This window comes from Mastigoproctus giganteus, chromosome 3, assembly GCF_048544385.1.
Source record: "Mastigoproctus giganteus isolate SK-2022 chromosome 3, ASM4854438v1, whole genome shotgun sequence".
In the NCBI taxonomy this organism is placed as follows: domain Eukaryota; kingdom Metazoa; phylum Arthropoda; class Arachnida; order Uropygi; family Thelyphonidae; genus Mastigoproctus; species Mastigoproctus giganteus.
In genome coordinates this window covers 236,366,173-236,386,692 of record NC_143577.1, presented here as the reverse complement: position 1 = coordinate 236,386,692, position 20,520 = coordinate 236,366,173, and the positions used below count along the sequence as shown (strand labels likewise).

At 37.5% G+C, this 20,520-nt stretch overlaps 1 protein-coding gene across 3 annotated transcripts in view; it reads right to left on the bottom strand.

Moving 5' to 3' along the window:
- LOC150088904 (HMG box-containing protein 1-like) overlaps positions 1-20,520 on the bottom strand; it is a 118,733-nt gene that overhangs the window by 24,983 nt on the left and 73,230 nt on the right. For 2 of the 3 annotated variants that reach the window (XM_090370949.1, XM_090370951.1), the window contains 2 exons: positions 9,164-9,221; positions 5,954-6,147 (listed from right to left, as the gene is read on the bottom strand). In XM_090370949.1, the coding sequence (XP_090227075.1) occupies positions 5,954-6,147; positions 9,164-9,221 (252 nt within the window). The remainder of the gene's footprint in view (positions 1-5,953; positions 6,148-9,163; positions 9,222-20,520) is intronic. The other variant, XM_090370950.1, reaches the window with a different exon arrangement.

Sequence of the window (20,520 nt, the reverse complement as noted above, 5' to 3'; positions counted from 1 at the left end):
AACTTGGAGGTTACAATTAACCTTAGAGATTGCATCTCTGAACTGGCAAAAGTTTGGACAAACGATGTCACTGAATACACTATTCAAAATTGTTTTTCGAAAGTGGGATTTGCATCGAATACAGAAGTCGAACAACAACTGGACGAACAAGCTGAACTGCCCCTTTCACAACTAAAAAACTTTTGGACATTATTAGAATCGTCCGGAAACATTGAAAATGAAATAACACTGGATAGTTATGTTTATGTAGATCAAGATCTGATTATGGCAGACCATCCAAATGAAGATGAAATACTGCTGAACAGTGTTAGATGCGACCATGATCACGAAGAAATTAACGATGGCGCTGAAGACTCATCAGAACAATCCATAGAAAAGCCAACTCGTGAAGAAATGATTAACGCTTTTAAAACGGTTCGTATGGGTCTACAGTTTTGTGAAAATGTTCCTGATAATGTTTTTAATGCTCTGAACAAATGTGAGGTTTTCTTTGAGAATCAGATATTTTTTAATTGTATTAATTATGCAAACGAAAATTACAGATTTTTTTTAATTTGTGATACTTACTGGCAAAAATTGCGTAAACGTAATTTAAATAAGTATGTTTTTGAAATAAAATACATTAAAAATAAATGTAGATTCATTTTCATTTTCTAATTAGATAAAAATTTCTAATAAAAAAGATATTCTCTGTATAACGAAATTTCACTATAACGAATTTTTTCGCAGGATTTATTGAATTCGTTATAGGGAAGTTCGACTGTATATATATATAAATATATAAAATAAACTAGTAATATTTAAATAAATAAAAATTAAGCATTAATTAAAAAATTTAACAAAATTAACCTAAAAATAGAAGAAATTAGGAAAATAAATAATATTTAATGAACCTGAAAATATAAACTAAAATAGCAAAACTGGTATAGGTACAGACAGAAACGAGTAAGTATGAGGCATTACGTCAAAAAGGGCTGTCAACCCACTCAAAGCCCCCGATGAAGTAGGGGATTGACGGCCACATGGTGTAATGTTATTTTACGTTATTACGTTATATTATTATATAAATTTGTACTGTCTTTAAGATTTAGTATTATTATATAAATTTATACAGAAATTAAGATTTAATAGTTATCTTGCTACAGATAAAATGTTTTCATTAGTAAAATGTTATGAAAAATCATTATCATTTAGCATTATACTTTTTATCTTAACTCAAAATGTACAGACCATATGGAATGAAGATAACCAAACTAGGTTAACTTGATTACAAATTTGTATGAACACTAATACTTATATGAAAAACACCAATAATCGGTAACAATCTACAATTAAACGAATATATATATATATAATGTATATAAAATATATTAAAAATATCTTATAAAAAGTAAACATTAAATTTATTGCAAACTATATATATATATATATATATATATATTTTTTTTTAAACTATTCACAATAAGTGAAAATATATGCACATGGACATATTTGAAATTTCATACATTTAAGTTTTTGAAACTGGAAAATGGAAGAGACTAATAGTTCCATCTTTATATTTTATGCGTATAACATTTAATTATCAGCAGAATTAATATTTTTTTCCAAAAATAAGTGTTAAAAAGAGGATTTTTTAAATTAAAAAGTAGAATATTATATACAATAAGCATTGCAATCCATTAAGAAAAGAAATATCAATATACTCCAATCCTAGGTGGTAGATGACTCATCAACCGGTGCAATACCACCACTTTGCTTATTGGAGGTCTGCAGAGCTAAGTTCTGGTCAACCTTTCCCCATCTCTTCCATTATGAAGTACGACTGATGACTTTTGAGGTTATGATGAACATCATGGCGAGATCCAATCTTCCTTACATTTCGAGGGTACAGATCTAAAACAGTGTTCGCAGGCTGGCTGCTAGTTAGTACACCAGACCGAACCTATTGGTAACTCTTTAGGAGGCTTCTGGATCAGCTAGTGTATAACCTTGCTACCTCTACTCTGCCAGATAGTGACTGGAGGGAGTCCGAGTAGTGTGTATGCGGGGAGCATTGTTGAGGCCACGTTATGTCAAGGATCTGGGTATATTCTTACCATGTGTACGCCATATCCAAAAATTTCATTACTTCATAGAGCATGTCCCACTCACTTTTTCTTACTATTGAATACACCATGAATTGTCAAACTAATAGAGCAAGCTTATCTGTGAAAAGATCTAAACCTCCCAAGCACTTCCTAATTCATTTCACAAATATACGTGGTCTCAATTCTAATCTCAACGATGTCCATTTCCACTTGCAGTCTGCCAAACTACATGTACTTTTTCTGACAGAATCTCAGTTATCAGTTGATTCAACTACTGCTCATCTCAGTTGCCCAAACTATTTGCTGTTTGATTCCTTTCACCTCAAAGGTGGTACGGAAAGATAGCAGCCACCAACCTCCAAAAACTAACATCACAATTTTGCGACAATTGTTTTTCAATTGTTGCAAAATTCTAAAAACTACGAAACAAATTAATTCCCATATAAATTTAACTTTAAAACCGTTTTTTAACTTCTTTTAAGAGAGTACCTTATTCGGTTTGTTATCGTGTTCACAAGAAGTACAAAAGTGATTCGCGAATGATATCCCCCCTGTTTTATATAAAATTAACGACACCTGACAAGAGATTATTTATATAAACCAATGTATGAATTACTATTCATGCATGCGCGTAAGCATCCACGAGTCCAAAATATTATAAGGCCTACGTACGTTAATAGAGTTAACATTTAATCTCATTTCTAATGTTTCAGCAATTAATAATTTAAAATATTCCCACTGTTTATTAAGAACCTTCAATTCATTAAAAAGGAACACATGTCCATCAGTGATTGCATGAAACGCAAGCTCCGATGCACCCATCCTACCTGCCCTAACTGATGCCACATGCTGCTGTAGCCTTACCGAAAGTAAATTTTGGGTTGAGTCAATATAAGTAGAATTGCACCCATCACAAGAAATATTGTAAACAATATTGTGAGCTTCCATGGTAGGGACCACATATGCCCTATATTTCAAGACAGCATGGAGCTTACTCATGGGTTGTGGAAAAATCTTAAATTCAGTGTTCTTAAATATGTTAATAAATTGTCTATATCAATGCTGTATATACAGAACTTTAATAAAATGTTTGTGATCCGCCCTGATGTTCATATTATAATCATTCGCGATTGAGTGTTGAGAGATTAACAGTCCTACTAAAAACAGTATGAGGTTTTCACCTATAATTTAAGACAGATTGTTCATTTACCTACAAGAATACCGGACAGCCTAACCATACAGCCAACACGCTTGATCTTTTTCTCACAAACAACCCTTCTATACAGTTGAGGTGAGTGGTCCTTTAGGCACCTCGGATCACAACTTGGTGATTGTCTCTTCTCCAATGGAGCCTTTATCTCATGGCTATTCCAAACCGCGTTGTTTGGCATTACAAGAATGCAAAATGGGATGACCTGCGAGATTTCTTTTCTTCTTTTCCTTGGTCGGATTATCGTTTCAAAACTTCTGATGTAATTTGCTCAGATCGTGTCAGTGAAATTATTCTTGTAGGAATGGAATCCTTTATTCCACACTCCACTTTAAAATCTCGTCCTTTATCTAAACCTTGGTTTTCCAACAAATGTGCTAAAGATGTTCAAGAAAAGAACGTTGCATATCATAAGTGGCTTGTTTCCAATTCTTCAGTTTCATTTTCTGAATACATCAAAGCTCGCAACAATTGTAAAGCAGTTATTAATCAGTCCAAACTAGAATTTGAACAGGCTAAGGGTAGAAAACTTGCTTCTTGCCCTAATGGTAGCCGAGCATTCTGGTCTCTTGCCAAAGCTATGGGCCGCAATTTTTACCCATCTCTACTACCACCTCTGTCAAAACCAGATGGTTCTGTTGTCACTTCGGCCAAGGACAAAGCTGACCTGCTAGCATCCCATTTTTCTTCCAACTCATGTATTGATGATCTTGGTAAAACACCTCCCAACATGCTCCATTCAATGCCTCTTGTGGTCTTCCATCAAAAGGATGTTAGAAGGATATTGATGAATCTTGATGCTAAGAAAGCTCCAAGTCCTGATGGTATTTCTCCACTTGTTCTCAAAACCTGTGCTCCTGAACTTACTTCTGTTCTTTACCGCCTTTTTTCACTTTCTTATTCCAAAGGTCTTTTTCCTTCTGCTTGGAAATTTGCTCATATCCAGCCAGTTACTAAAAAGGGTGACAAATCCCTCCCATCTAAATATCGCCCCATTGCAATTAATTCTACTTTTTCCAAAGTAATGGAGAAATCAATTAACTGCCAACTCTTAAACTACCTAGAAACCTTCCGTCTGATCAACGATCACCAGTATGGATTCCCTCAGTGTTAATCCACTGGTGATATTCTGGCTTATGTTACCCATTTATGGACAATTTCAATGGAAAAGTTTGGTGAAACACAAGTAGTTGCTCTTGACATCTCAAAGGCTTTCGATCGTGTTTGACATAAAGGTCTTTTAAACAAGCTTTCATCTTATGGTTTGCCAACTATTTTTGTAATTGGTTATCCAGTTTTCTGTCTGATCGCTCACTGAAGGTGATGGTAGATGGCTCTCTGTCTTCTAACTTCTCCACTAAGGCTGGTGTCCCCCAAGGTTCAGTACTTTCCCCCAGTACTTTCAGTACTTTCTCTTCCTCTTGTATATTAATGACCTTCTTCCATTGACTGGAAATCCTATCCATAGTTTTGCCGATGATAGCACATTGCATTCCCTTTCCATTTTGAGAAACCTTGCCCTGCTCAATCAGCTTCAACTTCTTAAATATCTGCTTCCAATTCCTTAAATGCTGATCTCCAGGTAATCCTCCAGTGGAGCAAAGACAACTTCGTTGATTTCAATCCTTCTAAAAATCAGTCTTGTCTTATATCTCGCAAAAAGGATTCTTCTGCTCCTATGCTTATCTTTGGTGATACTCTGATTTCTATGCAAAATGATATCTCTCTTTTGGGGATTACCCTGACTTCTAATCTCTCTTGGCACAAGCACATTACAAATATTGCTTCCTCTGCATCTAAAAAACGTGATTTTCTCTTTCGCTCTCGGCATTACTTTTCTTCCAAACAGCTGTTTACTCTGTATAAATCACAAATCTGTCCTACCATGGAATATTGTTCCCACATCTGGGGCAGTGCCTCCAAAACCTCTCTCAGGCTTCTAGATTCCATTCAGAAGCAGGCAATTAGGTCAATTAATGACTCATCTCTAACAGAGTCTCTCCACTCACTGTCTCATAGATGTACTGTTTCTGCTGCATGCATTTTCTACAGATACTTCAATGGGCACTGTTCTTCTGAATTGGCTTCTATAATTCCTGCTCTCTCTTTCAAAACAGTCCAAACACGTGCCGCCACCAACCAGCATCCATTTACTGTCCAACTTCAAACTCATAGAACCAATTTTTCATCTTTCTTGTTTATTCATTCAACTGCCATTTTCTGGAACAGCCTTCCTCCATATGTATTTTCTGAAAATTACAGTCTATAGAAGTTCAAGTCTAATGTCAACAAATATCTTCTTTCATCTTCTCAACCTCCAACCTAAGCACGATAATTAGTACTATAGGTGCTAATACCTCTCGTGTTTGGGATTTTCATATAAAAAGAAAAAAAAAAAAATTAAATTCTCATTCCTAATCCACTGAAGAAGATTTCAGTGAAGAAGATATACTGAAATTTTAAATTTAAATGTTAGTTATCTACATTTCAGTTAATAAAAAAATTTTAACCAATGCAATGCCTTTTAATGAACACAATTTAATCCATATCATTCCAGATAAAGCATTCAAGTCAATATGTTTTCACAATATTAATAAACATTTATTGTTCAGAGAAAGGATTTTAAATAAAAAATGCACAAGCAGTGATCAGTTACCTGTTATCCTTTCCTGGATACATCTGGGAATACTCTACTCTGTATTTCTGGGCAAAGAGCATAAATCCATTCATTGGGCGCTTTGCTTTACAGTTTTCAGTACTATTCCTGTTATTTTCAGACTTTGTATTATCCTGAGATTTACTTGGTGAAATTGGAGGAATAGTAATACAATGTGATCCACTCCAGTGCTGCTACAAATGTAACGAACATAATTACTCTCTCTCTCTCTCTCCCTCTTTCTCTCTATGCAGAGAAATAAACTTTTTTAATTACAAAATTTATTATTATTTCTATGTGTGTGCATGTGTGTGAACGCAGCATGCTTCCCTCTTGAGGTCAGCTATTAATTAGAAATTGTTATTCAAAAATTCAAATTTTTAGTTCATTATTAACACAAAAATATCAAAATAAGTAGTTAGTCTTTACAATCTGGTACACCTCCCAACTGATTATTGCGAGTAGCAGTGATTGACATGCCTAGCTTGCTATGCTTTGCCTTAAGGTGTTTATCCCCATCCCCCACTTTCCACTGTTTTAAAACCAAAAAACAAGTTCCTGATTTTAAAACAACGGCAAGGAGGGGGGTGATAAACACCCTAAGCATATCAATCATTGCTACTTGCAATGATCAATCGGAAGGGTACCAGACTGTAAAGACTAACCAAATAACTTTATAAAGGAGAAATTACACAATTAATGTACAAACTGAAAATGCAAATTAATACATCTATTTTGATTTGAATTTTAGATGGAATGAAATTAATCAAGGGTCAGCAACCCTTGATTAATTTTGCCTTAACTACCTGCTGTTCTCTCCACATTAAAAGCATAACCTACTAGCATAGTAGAATTAATATATAGAGAATTACATTAATATAAACTAAGTTTATACAAAGTTCTTGTTTATACAAAGCACATATTGTTCCCCTACTGAAGGACAGGCTTTTCCATATAACATATTTGTTTATTACAAAATTAAGTTAAACATACATTAAAAAAATTCTATTTTTGTCCCATGAGAAATAAATTATGTTATTTAGTATTCACCATATGGTGCAAGAAAGTCTGGGCTTTTCCTGCTATAGTTAAACAAAAAATAAAATAAACCACCTATTTGACTCCCTCCTCACATAGCTATCTACCCAGATGAGCTCTGAATTTCCCAAAGCTGTCAGCCTCAACTACCCATGGAGGCAACTTATTTCAAAAAGCAGCAACTGAGTAGTAGTAGTAGTAGGAATAGTGGCATGTGATGCAAGAAAGCAAGTGTATCAGCTTATGCAGCATCAGCCAAAAAAAAAAAAAAAAAAAATTCACACAACCATTCCCTCTAAATGTTTGTCCAGTTCCTCCTTAAATTTAATTCACCTATCAACTTCCATGACAGATGGAAGTTTGTTCCAGCAATTAACCACCTGCTGGCTAAAGGCACATTTCCACACATCTATTCTACATCTGTCTTTCCTGAGGCTAAAAGAAAACTTCCTACAGCACAAAGCTTGGTATAATCCTTGGTATATTCCACAAAGACTAAAATCCGACTCTTCCGGACTTTGATCCTGCCCATTCTTCTTTACGGATCGGAAACATGGATTTGTCTCAAGTTAGATTTGAACAAACTTGAGGTATTCCAAATGCGATGCCTGCGGCAGATCTTGGGCATCTCTCTTCGCGACCGCATCACTAATGATACCATCCGCGCCAGATGCCAACAGCAACCAACCATTGCCGACCAAATCCAGAAGCGAAGGCTCAGATGGTTTGGCCACGTATGTAGAATGGGCACGAACAGAATACCATCCACACTCCTTTGGAGACAACGACCCACCCAATGGAGCATCCAACGGACCGCGCCTAGGAAAACGTGGGCCAAGCAAGTGGAAGATGACTTGAAGAGCCGACGTCTCGACCTTAACCAGGCCAGGACTGAAGCCATGGATCGTAAGGTATGGAAGAACATCACAGAGCAAGTCCGAAACCCTGCGGCACCTACAGCAGCATACTGGTTGCGTGGCCAACCGCCTCCCCCAGCTGCCAGCTAAGGACCAAAGAAGAGAAGAAGAAGAATTGAAGTTTAATTTATCACCCCCCCCCCCAGAAAAACCTTGCTGTTGAAAGACTTGTAATAATGGAAAATTAAGTGAAGAAAGCATTACTATTCTGTTATGCTGTAATGAGACTGGCAGTACAAAACTGTGCCCACTTGAGACTGGAAAACTTTCCAAGTCAAGATGTTTTGAAGTAGTTAACCAACTTCCTTCTATATGATTGAAGCGATATAAGTTGCTTGGTTTGCAGTCAAAATTTTTAAGTCTTGATTATTAGGAGTGGACAGAAGAATGGCTTCAGAAAAAAGGAATATTTTGATTATTGTAGACCATTTTACAGCATATTCTGCTAAGACACAAGCTGAAGTATGTGCTCTCTGATACCAAAGTTTTATGCAGCAACTGGATCAAAGTATTATTATAACCACCAGAGGCATATAAAGCCTGCCCGAAGGTACTTGTTCCTCAACATATGAGGAAGCAATAATTTGCAGTCAAAGTAGAATGCCTTGAGTGCTATTTATAATGTCGTTATTTCTGTGGATGGTATTTCATTAAGTATAATAATCATACTCTCACCAAAGCCACTCTTTGTGAAGTTGACCACCAAGCAAAGTGAAATTTTTTTAATGGTAATGGAAATGAAAATTAAAATAATGTTTGTAGTGTACTTAAGAATGTATGTAAGACATAAACCATGCAAATGAAACTGGATTCTTTCTTTAAATTAATTAATTTATTAAAGAGTTAATCAGTTTTTACGTTTCCTTTAATATTAAACTGTCTTCTGCTTTTTTTACTTAGTGATACTAATAATACATTTTCATTTCAACAATACAGATTCTTTTCTCATGACTTCTCTTATAAATAAAAGAAATACTAAATAAAATATTATTCTTATTATTGTTAGATAATAAAAATAATATTTGAGTGTAACAAATCTTAAGTTAATATTAATGGATATGTACAATTGAAAATGATCAAATTTTGACATTTTTGGCTAAGCTTGTTATTAGAAAACACAAAAATTGAGGTCCCATGAACTTTGCATTAATGAGATCCTACTGTATTTATATAACAGTTAAATAAATTGTATACTTTTTTATTTCTACTTATTTCTGAATTAAAAAAAAATTAGGAGTATTTCATAAATTCTTACCTTAGCCATAATGCTCAGAGTATATGCTGCAGATGTATCTTCAGCAGTCAGATGTGAACTTAAAAATAAAAACATAATAATTAAAAAAATAACTTAAATTGCAATTTATAAATTTGTATACAATTGAAAATTAAATAGCCTCTGTGCAATTCTTAATCAGAAAATTCATAAGAAAAAGAAAAAAAAGTCTCAGCATTTACCCTGTTTTGTATAATGACATTTCTACCATTACGCTGTTTACCAAATTATTTTATTGCCTGCAAAATTCATACTTTTTTTTTAGTCATCTATTTAAGACGTTTTTTAGCCATAGCTATCTAGAGAATGGAAATGCATTTAATTAAAAATATATTATGTATATTATAGTATGTTATTGTAGTATGTATTAATATATTACAGTATGTAACTTTGTACAAAGGGTACTAGGAAAGTTTTGCAATATGACGCAACAATGAATCACAGGAAGCTGCTTGTTGCTGCATGTTGAGACATGTTCATACGTGCATAGTAGCCACCGCGCCAAGTCGATGGGCTCAGTTATTCATTAGTAGCGAGAGTGTAAAGTGCTTGCGATGGCATCGTGGTCACGAAATGAGATAAGGACAGTTTTGCGGTATAATTTCGTGCATGGTTTAACCATAGACCAGTGCTTAGAAGAAATGACTCTTGCACTAGATGATGATTGTCCACATCGTACAACGATATTCAGGTGGTATAGAGAATTCCAAAGGGGAAATTTCACTCTGGAGGATTCTGAGAGGCCGGGAAGGCCACGAACGTCAGTTACGGAGGAAAACCTTACTGCTGTGAGGAAAATGCTTGACGAAAACAGGCGAGTGATCTACCAACAGATAGAGGATACTTTGGGCCTAAATGCACCAGCAATTCGTTCGATTCTGCAAGATCATTTGCACGTGAAGAAACTTTGTTCTCTCTGGGTGCCGCATCAACTGACTGAAGAGCAGATGACAAGACGTGTGACTTGGTGCCGGGAGATGTTAAAAAAGTTTGATAAGGGACAATCTCGGTATGTGAACAACATCGTGACAGGTGACGAGACTTGGCTGTACTATTACGATCTGCCGACCAAGGCTCAAAACAAAGTTTGGGTCTTTGATGATGACGTCACATCCGTAATTGTCAGAAAATCCCGATCTGTAAAGAAGAAAATGATAACTGTATTTTTCAAATCGAGTGGAATTGTGGAACGTGTCATTTTGGACACGCAGAAGACAGTCACAGCTAAGTGGTATACTGAACAATGCCTGCCTAAAGTCATTGGATCTATGAAGAACCTGCAGCCAAAGTCAAGAATGGACACCTGGTACCTCCATCACGATAATGCTGCAGCTCACCGCGCCAAAGCCTGCACCGAATATTTGACCACGACAGGACTGAAACTTCTCGAGCACCCTCCCTACAGTCCAGACCTTGCTCCCTGCGACTTTGCACTGTTCCCGCATGTGAAAATGAAGCTAAAAGGGAGGCGGTTTTCCAGTGATGAGGACCTTCTACGGGCTTGGGACAACGAGTGTGCTTTAGTCCCTAGTGAAACTTGGCAGAACTGGTTTAAAGATTGGTTTCGGAGGAGGTGTATTGAATGTAGAGGAAATTACTTTTAAAAAATTAAATAAACAAAGCTGTATTGCAAAACTTTCCTAGTACCCTTTGTACATGTAAATCTCTACAACGATTTTTTTCTTTTAGGTATACAAACAAGTTGACATAAATAATAAATTTGGTAGTCACTTTTTATCAATTATCCTTTTAAAATGAAACGGTACAGTATAAACTCAATAAATAATATATATGCTGTACTCTTGATATTGCAAAATATCTTTACTAATGTAAACTTGATAGTGCAATATGTATTATTGCTCCATAACTGATGCAATGTTGTTATTCCATTTAAGTATGTTACTTTAGTGTAGTATTCAGAATTAAATTGAATTTGAATGGAAATCATAGCTCACACCAGAGCAGCAAAGCAAAAGGCTTAAATCTGTGGAATGCTGTGGCTCAGGAGAGAAAGGTGGAGGGGAGGTTCCTCCAAATCATGGCCTCACAAAATGTACTACTTGTTCGATATTTGCGGATCCGTCTGTAACGCAACTTCACACAGCCAAGGGTGTGTGATGTTACTGTAATATAACATCACACAGCCAAAAGTTGATGTCTTAGTATGTGTTTGATGTAAAGAGTGTAATGATATTAGGTGTAAACTCAGCATTCTGATGGGCATTTATGAGAACTTGAAGAATAAGTTGGATGCCCATGACAGAGATTGCACATCAGACAACACAGCAGCAACCCTCAAGGTAGACTGTGCTGGTCCCACAGGAGGTAGCTATTGTCAGTGACTCTACTGTCAGGGAAACAGGAAATATATTGTGCAAATCGGATAGGTGGAATAGAACCAAGGTAGACAGGGCAAAAGTTGATGATGTTAGTTAGTTAGTTATTTGGTTTTTAGGAGCATTAGCAACTAAGGCCATATTGCTCTGGGATATGCGGTAGTCATTCCCTGACCTTTCCGCATCCTCCGTATTTGGTGGGCATGGGCTCGAACCCCGGTCTAATCAAGAAGCGTGTGCTACGCACTGCTGCTCCTGCCCACCTGGCTATGGAGGTGCCCCTGATGATGTTGTAGAGGAGATATCTTTTAAGGGCATAAAAGGTGATATTGTTGTACATGTTGGTACTAATGACATTGCGAGTAGTAGATCTGAAGACTTACTTAACAAGTACAGAGCAATGTTCAGAAAAAAGTCAGGAGTCAGAGTTAAATTTGAAAGTGTCTGCAATTCTGCCCAGACACGATAGGAGGGAGTACATGATGAGAGCCTTGTTGATCAATTCAGCCCTGACAAAATTGTAAAAAGCTTATGGGGTTGAATTTTTCTCAGTGTGGTCTGTGCTTGTTAACAGAATAGCTTGTTAACTACTTCTACAGGGATGGGATACACAGAATATTTCCTGATGCAATAGAGGCACTGTTAGGTGGGTCAGAAAACTGCTACCTAGGGAGATACACAGAGTAATAGATTAACAATAGTTGCAGACAGAAGTGAAAGTGATTCTTGCACTGCTACTATTGGAATAAGCAGCGGCCTGAAAAGTAAGGTACTGGGGATTTCAAGGACTGTGGGAGTCATCATGGAACAAGCAAATATATGGGCTGTATTAGGGTAACTAAGAGTAAGAACATGTGCATGTATACTTGCTGGCCACTAAATACTAGGAGCATTGTAAATAAATCTGATGAATTTGAAGTACTGATTAAGTCATCAAATGCAGACATTGTTGGAACAGAAAAAATATGGTGTCACCCAGACATAAGTGATGTTGAATTTGAATATGGGGAGTACAGTGTATACACAGGAAGGACAGACAGGTTATTGTTTGTTATTTAGTTTTTAGGAGCATTAGCAACTAAGGCCATATTGCTCCGGGAATATGCAGTGGTCATTCCCTGACCTTTCCGCATTGTCCGTATTTGGTGGTGACGGGCTCGAACCCCAGACAGACAGGACAGGAGAGGTGGAGGTGTTATGCTCTTAGTTAAGTATATTAAATCTAAGACAGTGCTTCCAGTTGACTTAGATGACAAGCACAATGCTGAGTCAGTTTGGCGTGATATACAAAGGGTACTAGGAAAGTTTTGCAATACAGCTTTGTTTATTTAATTTTTTCAAAGTAATTTCCTCTACATTCAATAGGCCTCTCCATCCTCCGAAACCAATCTTTAAACCAGTTCTGCCAAGTTTCACTAGGGAGTAAAGCACACTCATTGTCCCAAGCCCGTAGAAGCTCCTCATCACTGGAAAACCGCCTCCCTTTTAGCTTCATTTTCACATGCGGGATCAGTGCAAATTCGCAGGGAGCAAGGTCTGGACTGTAGGGAGGGTGCTCGAGAAGTTTCAGTCCTGTCGTGGTCAAATATTCGGTGCAGGCTTTGGCGCGGTGAGCTGCAGCATTTTCGTGATGGAGGTACCAGGTGTCCATTCTTGACTTTGGCCGCAGGTTCTTCATAGATCCAATGACTTTAGGCAGGCATTGTTCAGTATACCACATAGCTGTGACTGTCTTCTGCGTGTCCAAAACGACACGTTCCACAATTCCACTCGATTTGTAAAATACAGCTATCATTTTCTTCTTTACAGATCGGGATTTTCTGACAATTACGGGTGTGTCGTCATCATCAAAGACCCAAACTTTGTTTTGAGCTTTGGTCGGCAGATCGTAATAGTACAGCTAAGTCTCGTCACCTGTCACGATGTTGTTCACATACCGAGATTGTCCCTTATCAAACTTTTTTAACATCTCCCGGCACCAAGTCACACGTCGTGTCATCTGCTCTTCAGTCAGTTGATGCGGCACCCAGAGAGAACAAAGTTTCTTCACGTGCAAATGATCTTGCAGAATCGAACGAATTGCTGGTGCATTTAGGCCCAAAGTATCCTCTATCTGTTGGTAGGTCAATCGCCTGTTTTCGTCAAGCATTTTCCTCACAGCAGTAACGTTTTCCTCCGTAACTGACGTTCGTGGCCTTCCTGGCCTCTCAGAATCCTCCAGAGTGAAATTTCCCCTTTGGAATTCTCTATACCACCTGAATATCGTTGTACGATGTGGACAATCATCATCTAGTGCAAGAGTCATTTCTTCTAAGCATTGGTCTATGGTTAAACCACGCACGAAATTATACCGCAAAACTGTCCTTATCTCATTTCGTGACCACGATGCCATCGCAAGCACTTTACACTCTCACTACTAATGAATAACTGAGCCCATCGACTTGGCGCGGCAGCTACTATGCACGTATGAACATGTCTCAACATGCAGCAACAAGCAACTTCCTGTGATTCATTGTTGCGTCATATTGCAAAACTTTCCTAGTACCCTTTGTATAAGCCTGGGGAAAGCAAAATTGAGAGTAGTAGTGTGTAATAGGCCGAATAACTCTGATGAGTATAACAAACAGTTATAGAGGGAGAGTGGGCCAGCAAATCAGAATGTTTCATAATGGGGAATTTAACTTTCCAGATGTTGACTGGAATTTGTGGGTTGATTACTCACACATTAGAAAGACTTATGGATTTCTTGGATGCTTGTTTTCTATAGCATATTAGAGAGGCAACAGGAGGGAGCAGTACTCTTGATCTGATATTCAGGGTGATTCTTCATGCATTAAGAATCTACAGATAAAAGACCACTGGGTGGAGGAGCGATCACAGTGTGGAATTTAATTAAAAACATAACTGTCAAGGGTAAAGCTTTCGATTTCGTAAGGGTGACTACAGTGGTCTCAGACAGCTTTTAAATTCTGTGCAGTGCAACCAACTGATGTTACCAACAGCAAATTCTAAATGGGATGTAATCTAAGAAGCTAGGTTTTTCATACCAACGAAGAAATACTGTTCAAGGCTTAAACCAAAATGGATGTCAGATGACCTACTGAGCCATGTGACACAATAGAAAAGTGCATGGAACGCATATAACTTACATGGTGAAAAAAGAAGCCCATGGTAGATATAAATTAGTCTGTAATCAAGTCACTAAGGAGGTTAGGCAAGCTAAGGCAGATTATGAGAAGTCTCTAGCAAAGAATGCAAAGAAAAACAGCAAAGACTTCTATGCTTATATTAACAGCAGAAGAAAGGATTTGAATCACATTCGTCTACTTGATGACCCTGCTCAGGTTGCAGACAAACTGAATAGGTACATTCACACACAAGGAATTCTTTAGGGAAGGTGATGCCAGCAGTTTATCAAACTCTAATGAGGAGCTAAATGACTTTGTGATAACTGAATGGGAAGTGGAGGAGAAATTAAGATGGACATAAAAAAGGCACACGGGAGTGGATAGAATCTATCCACTTATATTAAGGGAGGCAGCAAAGGAGTTAAGCAAACCCTTAGCCATAATTATGAGAACATCCTTGGATTCAGGTGAGTTCCCTATGGACTGGAGAGGTGCAAATGTATCCCCAGTTCATAAAGTGGGGATGAAAAGGCAACGCGAGTAATTACAGACCTGTTAGCGTACGTTTGCTCCAGAGAAAATAATAATGGAATCACTGGTTAAAGAAGTAATGCAGCACCATCTAGACAGGAATGCAATTATGCTGCAATCCCAGCATGGATTTGTTAAGGGGCAGTCTTGTCTAACAAATCTGATACATTACTATGACGCAGTGACTAAGCAGCTGGATGCAAAAAATAATTCTGACATATACTTGAATTTCAGGAAGGCTTTTTGATACTGTTGCACATAAAACCCTGCTATACAAACTAGAGCAATGAAACATTAAGGGAAAGTTATTGCTATGCATAAAGGGATGGTTAAGTGTAAGAAGAAGTTAAGTGGATGTAGAGGGATATAATGCAAACATTAAGAGCATTGTGTATCCTATTATTCCAGGGAAAATAATGAAGTCACTGGTTAATGGAGCAATGCAGGATCATTTAGACAAGGCTGCAGTTATAGTTGACACAGCATGGGTTTGTTAATGGGAAATCTTGTCTGACCAATTTGATTGGATACTACAATGTGGTCAAAAAAGAACTGGATGAAAAAAATAATTTTGATATCATATCTTGGATTTCAGAAAGCTTTTGATACTGTTGCACATAAGACAGTACAAACTGGAGTAGTGTGACATTAAATGCAAGTTGCTGCAATGGATAAAGGGTTGGTTGAGTGGGAGAAAACAGAGTGGTAATTGATGGACATTGCTCTTCATGGACTAATGTTATTAGTGGAGTTCCTCAAGGTTCTGTGTTGGACCCATTGTTGTTTTCTATATTTATCAATAACACTGAAGGCATAGCAAGCTTAATGTCCAAGTTTGCAGATAATACAAAGGTTGGCAGGGTGGTTAATGACAATGTGCTACTGCAAAAGGATCTAGAAAAGTTAGGCAGATGGACTGAGAAATGGCATCTGAAAGTTTAACATTGATAGATGCAAAGTACTGCATATGGGTAGCAGTAATCCCAGAGCAAAAAGAAAAAAGAAAAAAAAAACTTCTCATTTCACCCATCTGGTCACTCAATGTTTTAGTTCAGCCTTAAATTTATTTAAGGCTATCAATTTCTTAGGGTCAAGAATAAATAAAAATAGTGATTACTCAAACGATGTAAAGAGACAACAGGCAATTGCTAAAACGTTGGTCGCTGATCTGATAAAATTATGGAGAGATCATGTTCTGCCCCTAAAGACGAAGCTGAGAATCATTGATTTATTAATTTTTCCAGTTGCCACTTATGGATGTGAAGGATGAAATCTGAAAAAGAGTTGACAGGAAGAAAATTGAGGCATTTGAAATGTGGCGTTACAGGAGAATAGAGCGTATTTCTTACTTGGATCAAAGAACAAATGAGTGGGTATTAAATAAAATTGGCAGGCCTAAAATTCTTCTTCATAGCATCAACAAAAGAAAACAAGTTTTTTGGTCATATAGTAAGAAAGGAAAAACTTTCTGTTGAGTTGAAGAATATAATGGAAGGAAAAACCGAGGGGAAGAGGTGCAGAGGAAGACCTGCAACTAGGTGGAAGAATGGGATCAGTGAACTTCTGGACATGACACTTTGTGATGCCGCTCGTTGTTGTTGTTATGGGGGTTTCATGGCACATAAGCTACTTGGCTATAATGCGCCTATTCATTTATTATAAAAAGTAAATTAGAAAGTCTCGTATAGTCAGTAAGGTCCTTAATCAGAAAAGATTAAAAAATTCCAGTTTGCTTGAGGAAACGGAAAAAATCAGAAATATTGGCTTTGTCACCGATCAAATTCTCTAGAGTTACTGGTTGATGAATGTTAACCAGTGATTGCAGGGTTGAAATTCTGTCTTATTTATAATAGGGGAAGTCAAGTAGAATGTGTTTAACAGTCATATTTATATAACAATGAGGACACTGTGGTGGATCATCTCCTGTGAGTAAATGAAGGTGGGTTAGATGAGTATGACCTATTCTTGCTCTTGAAAGGATTGCTTCTTCTTGTCTTGATGCACAGACACTAGAGTGCCAGATTTTCAGATCCTGTTTAAATCTGAAGGAATTTATTATTAATTTGAGAATGCCATAGTGCTGCCCATTCTGATAGGCATGCAGCATTAATCATTAGTGCATAGTCTGATGCTGGAACAGGGATATTGATTAAATGTAAGGTGGTTGGATTTTTTGCAGCATTATCGGCCACTTCATTGCCCAAAATACCAGAATGTGCTAGTATCCAACAGAAGGTAACTAGTTGGTGGCATTCTTCAATCTGCAGTAATAATCTTCTAATTTCATTAATAACAGAGTGAACTTTATCTGAGGAATTACACAATGCCTTGACTGAGCTGAAGGAATCAGTGTAAATTACTGATTTTAAAGACTGGTCAGAAGCGAGATTTTGTAAAGCTAGTTTTTAATTGCGAATAATTCAGTCATAACGCTGAAAAGATACTGAATTCAGATGGAAGGGATGCTGATACAACTGTATTTGGAAACACTACAGCTGCTCCAATGTTTGAATTTAATTTAGAGCCATCTGTGTATATTGGTAAAAAATCATATCTTTGAGTATGAACTGCATGAAGTTGTCTGATATTTGATGTTTGCAAAATATTCTTTCCCCATTGACATAGGTAAGTGTCACAGGTCGATATAGGAGGTGGAACCCATGGTGGCTGAGTACAAGTTGCTACCTGTTGTACAGAATGGATGGAAACATGCCAAACCTGCATCAGTTCAAGAAGGCGAAGACCAGCTGGTTTTACAATACTAGGCTTATTTCTGTAGAGGTTTTCTAATGGTGGATTGAATAGATATGACTGAATTGGATGCAAGGCACAGCTCTGCCTTCAGTAGCAGTGTTTTCCTACGTGACGTTAACAGGGGCTCATGAGCGTCTAAGTAGAGGCTATGTGCTGGTGATGTTCTGAAAGCCCCCAAGTGCATTTACACTGTGCTGAACTGGATCAAGCCAGTGCAAAGCACTTTCTCTGGCAGAATCATAGACACGGGCACCATAATCGAGATGGGATCTGATTAATGCCCTGTATAACCGAAGCAGGGAGGTGCGATCTGCACCCCATGTTGGGGCAGGTAAAGTTCTGAGTATATTTAACTTTTTTAAACAGGAAGTATGTACATTTTTAATATGGTCTAAGAAATTTAATTTGTTGTCAAGGATTAATCCTAGAAATCTGATGTTAGTAGTGACTGGGATGGAGACGTTGGAAATTTGAAGTTCAGGATCCAGATGAAGTTTGAGTTGTCTACAAAAATGGATAGCAACTGTTTTCTGTTGTGAGAGCCGATAGCCATTAAGGCTGGCCCATTGTATTTTATTCAGTGATATCTGAAGCTGCTTTTCAATAGATCTCATGTTTTGGGAATGGCAGGAGATGGAAAGGCCATCCACATAAAGGTACATCTCAACTGTGTTTGGAAGCTGTTTAGTGATGGAATCGATTCTAAGAGGAAAAAGAGTGGCACTTAGTACTGATCCCTGAGGAACACCTTCTTCCTGAATGAAAGTTGTAGAGGTCATTTTGGTATCTTACTTGAAACAATCTAGTGTGTAGAAAGTTTTGAACAAATATGGGAAGGTTGCCCCATAGACCGAGAGAGAGAGAGAATAAAGATCACTAAGTATGCATTCTGCCAGGTGGTGTCAAAAGCCTTCTCTATATCTATAGAAACCATTACTAGATGTTCGTGTTTAACGAAGGCATTGCAAATGCCAAATTCAGCCATGATCATGAGATGAAAGCATGATCTGTTTTATCGAAAGCCATGTTAACTATGGCTCATTAGATAAACCAAGGAAAATGACTCAATGATCCAGACAAGTCTACTGTGGACAATTTTTTCAAGGATTTTGCTGAGGCAGCTTGACAGAGATATTGGTCTATAGCTATGGGGGTTGGATGGATCTTTTCCAGGCTTCAGGAATTCCAAAAAAGTGGTGCCAAGAAGCTGGATAAACATTTTCTAAAAAAATATGGTTGTAAGAGACCAGGAGGAAGCGCAAAGCTTTGTCATCGAGATGTTGCAGCATAACATAATAGATCCCATCTGGTCCGGCGGCACCATTATGAGCTGTTTTAATGGCATGCAAAAGTTCAGAATATTGTAGAGGTTTGTTATATGTAAGAATGAGGGCAGTTTGAAAGTAAATAGAATACTGTTCTCTACTGTTTTTAATTCGCTGGAAAGATGTAGTATAAGCTGATGCTGCTGATATTTCAGCAAAGGTATTTTCCAAAGAATTCACTATATCCAAGGGACTTGACAGATCTCACCCGTTCCAGGAGAGGACTGAAGAAGGTATGGTTGGAAACTTACCAGAAAGCTGTCTAATTTTTTTCCAAATTATTTTGCTATCAGTGTTTCTGTTAATTGTTGCTAAACGGGTCCAGGATTCTTTTTTGGTTTGCCTTTGTATGAAACGTGTTTTGCCCTTAATTTCTTATAATTTATCAGATTGGCTGTGATTGGATATTGCCAGAACAAATTCCAAGCTTTATTTTTTGCTTTTGTGCATTCCTCATTCCACCAATAATTATAATGCTTCCCGGGGGATTTGATAATGGTATTGTATCTTTGGCCACATTTAGAGATGTGACATGATGTAATCTGTCACATCAATAGGCTGGAGACAGATTTTTTTCTCATTGAAAGAGATTGATGACTGAAATTTTGCCCAGTTTGCTCTGCCAAATTTCCATTTTCTGCAGGGTTTAGTTAAAGGAGTCTGTGCTATCAATACCTTGCATACGATTGGGAAATGATCACTGCCCATAGGGTCATTTATAACTTACCACTCTATGGCCAGGACCAGTACTGGAGAACAAATGGAGAGATCTGTTGCTGAAGTATGTCCAGTTGGGAGCTGAATGTGAGTGTGTGCACCAGTATTCAGTACTGCAAGGTTTAGTGCCTCTAAAAAGCTTTCAACGAGTCGATCCCATCTATCTAATTTAGTATCACCCCATAAAGGATGGTGCCCATTAAAGTTTCCTAATATACAGAGGAATGGAGGTATCTGTATGAAGAGGTCTTCAAGTTCTTTTAAACGGTAAGTATGGTTTGGCTGTAAGATTTTTTTTTTTTTTTTTTTTTTAGGAGCATTAGCAACAAAGGCCATATTGCTCCAGGGATATGCAGTGGTCATTCCCTGACCTTTCTGCATCCTCCGTATTCGGTGGTCACGGGCTTGAACCCCGGTCTAATCAAGAAGCATATGCTACGCACTACTGCTCCTGCCCACCTGGCAGGCTACGGAGACACCTTGGCTGTAAGTAGATTGAGACTAGTGTTATTGCAATATGAAGAATTATGCAAACAGCAACAGCTTCT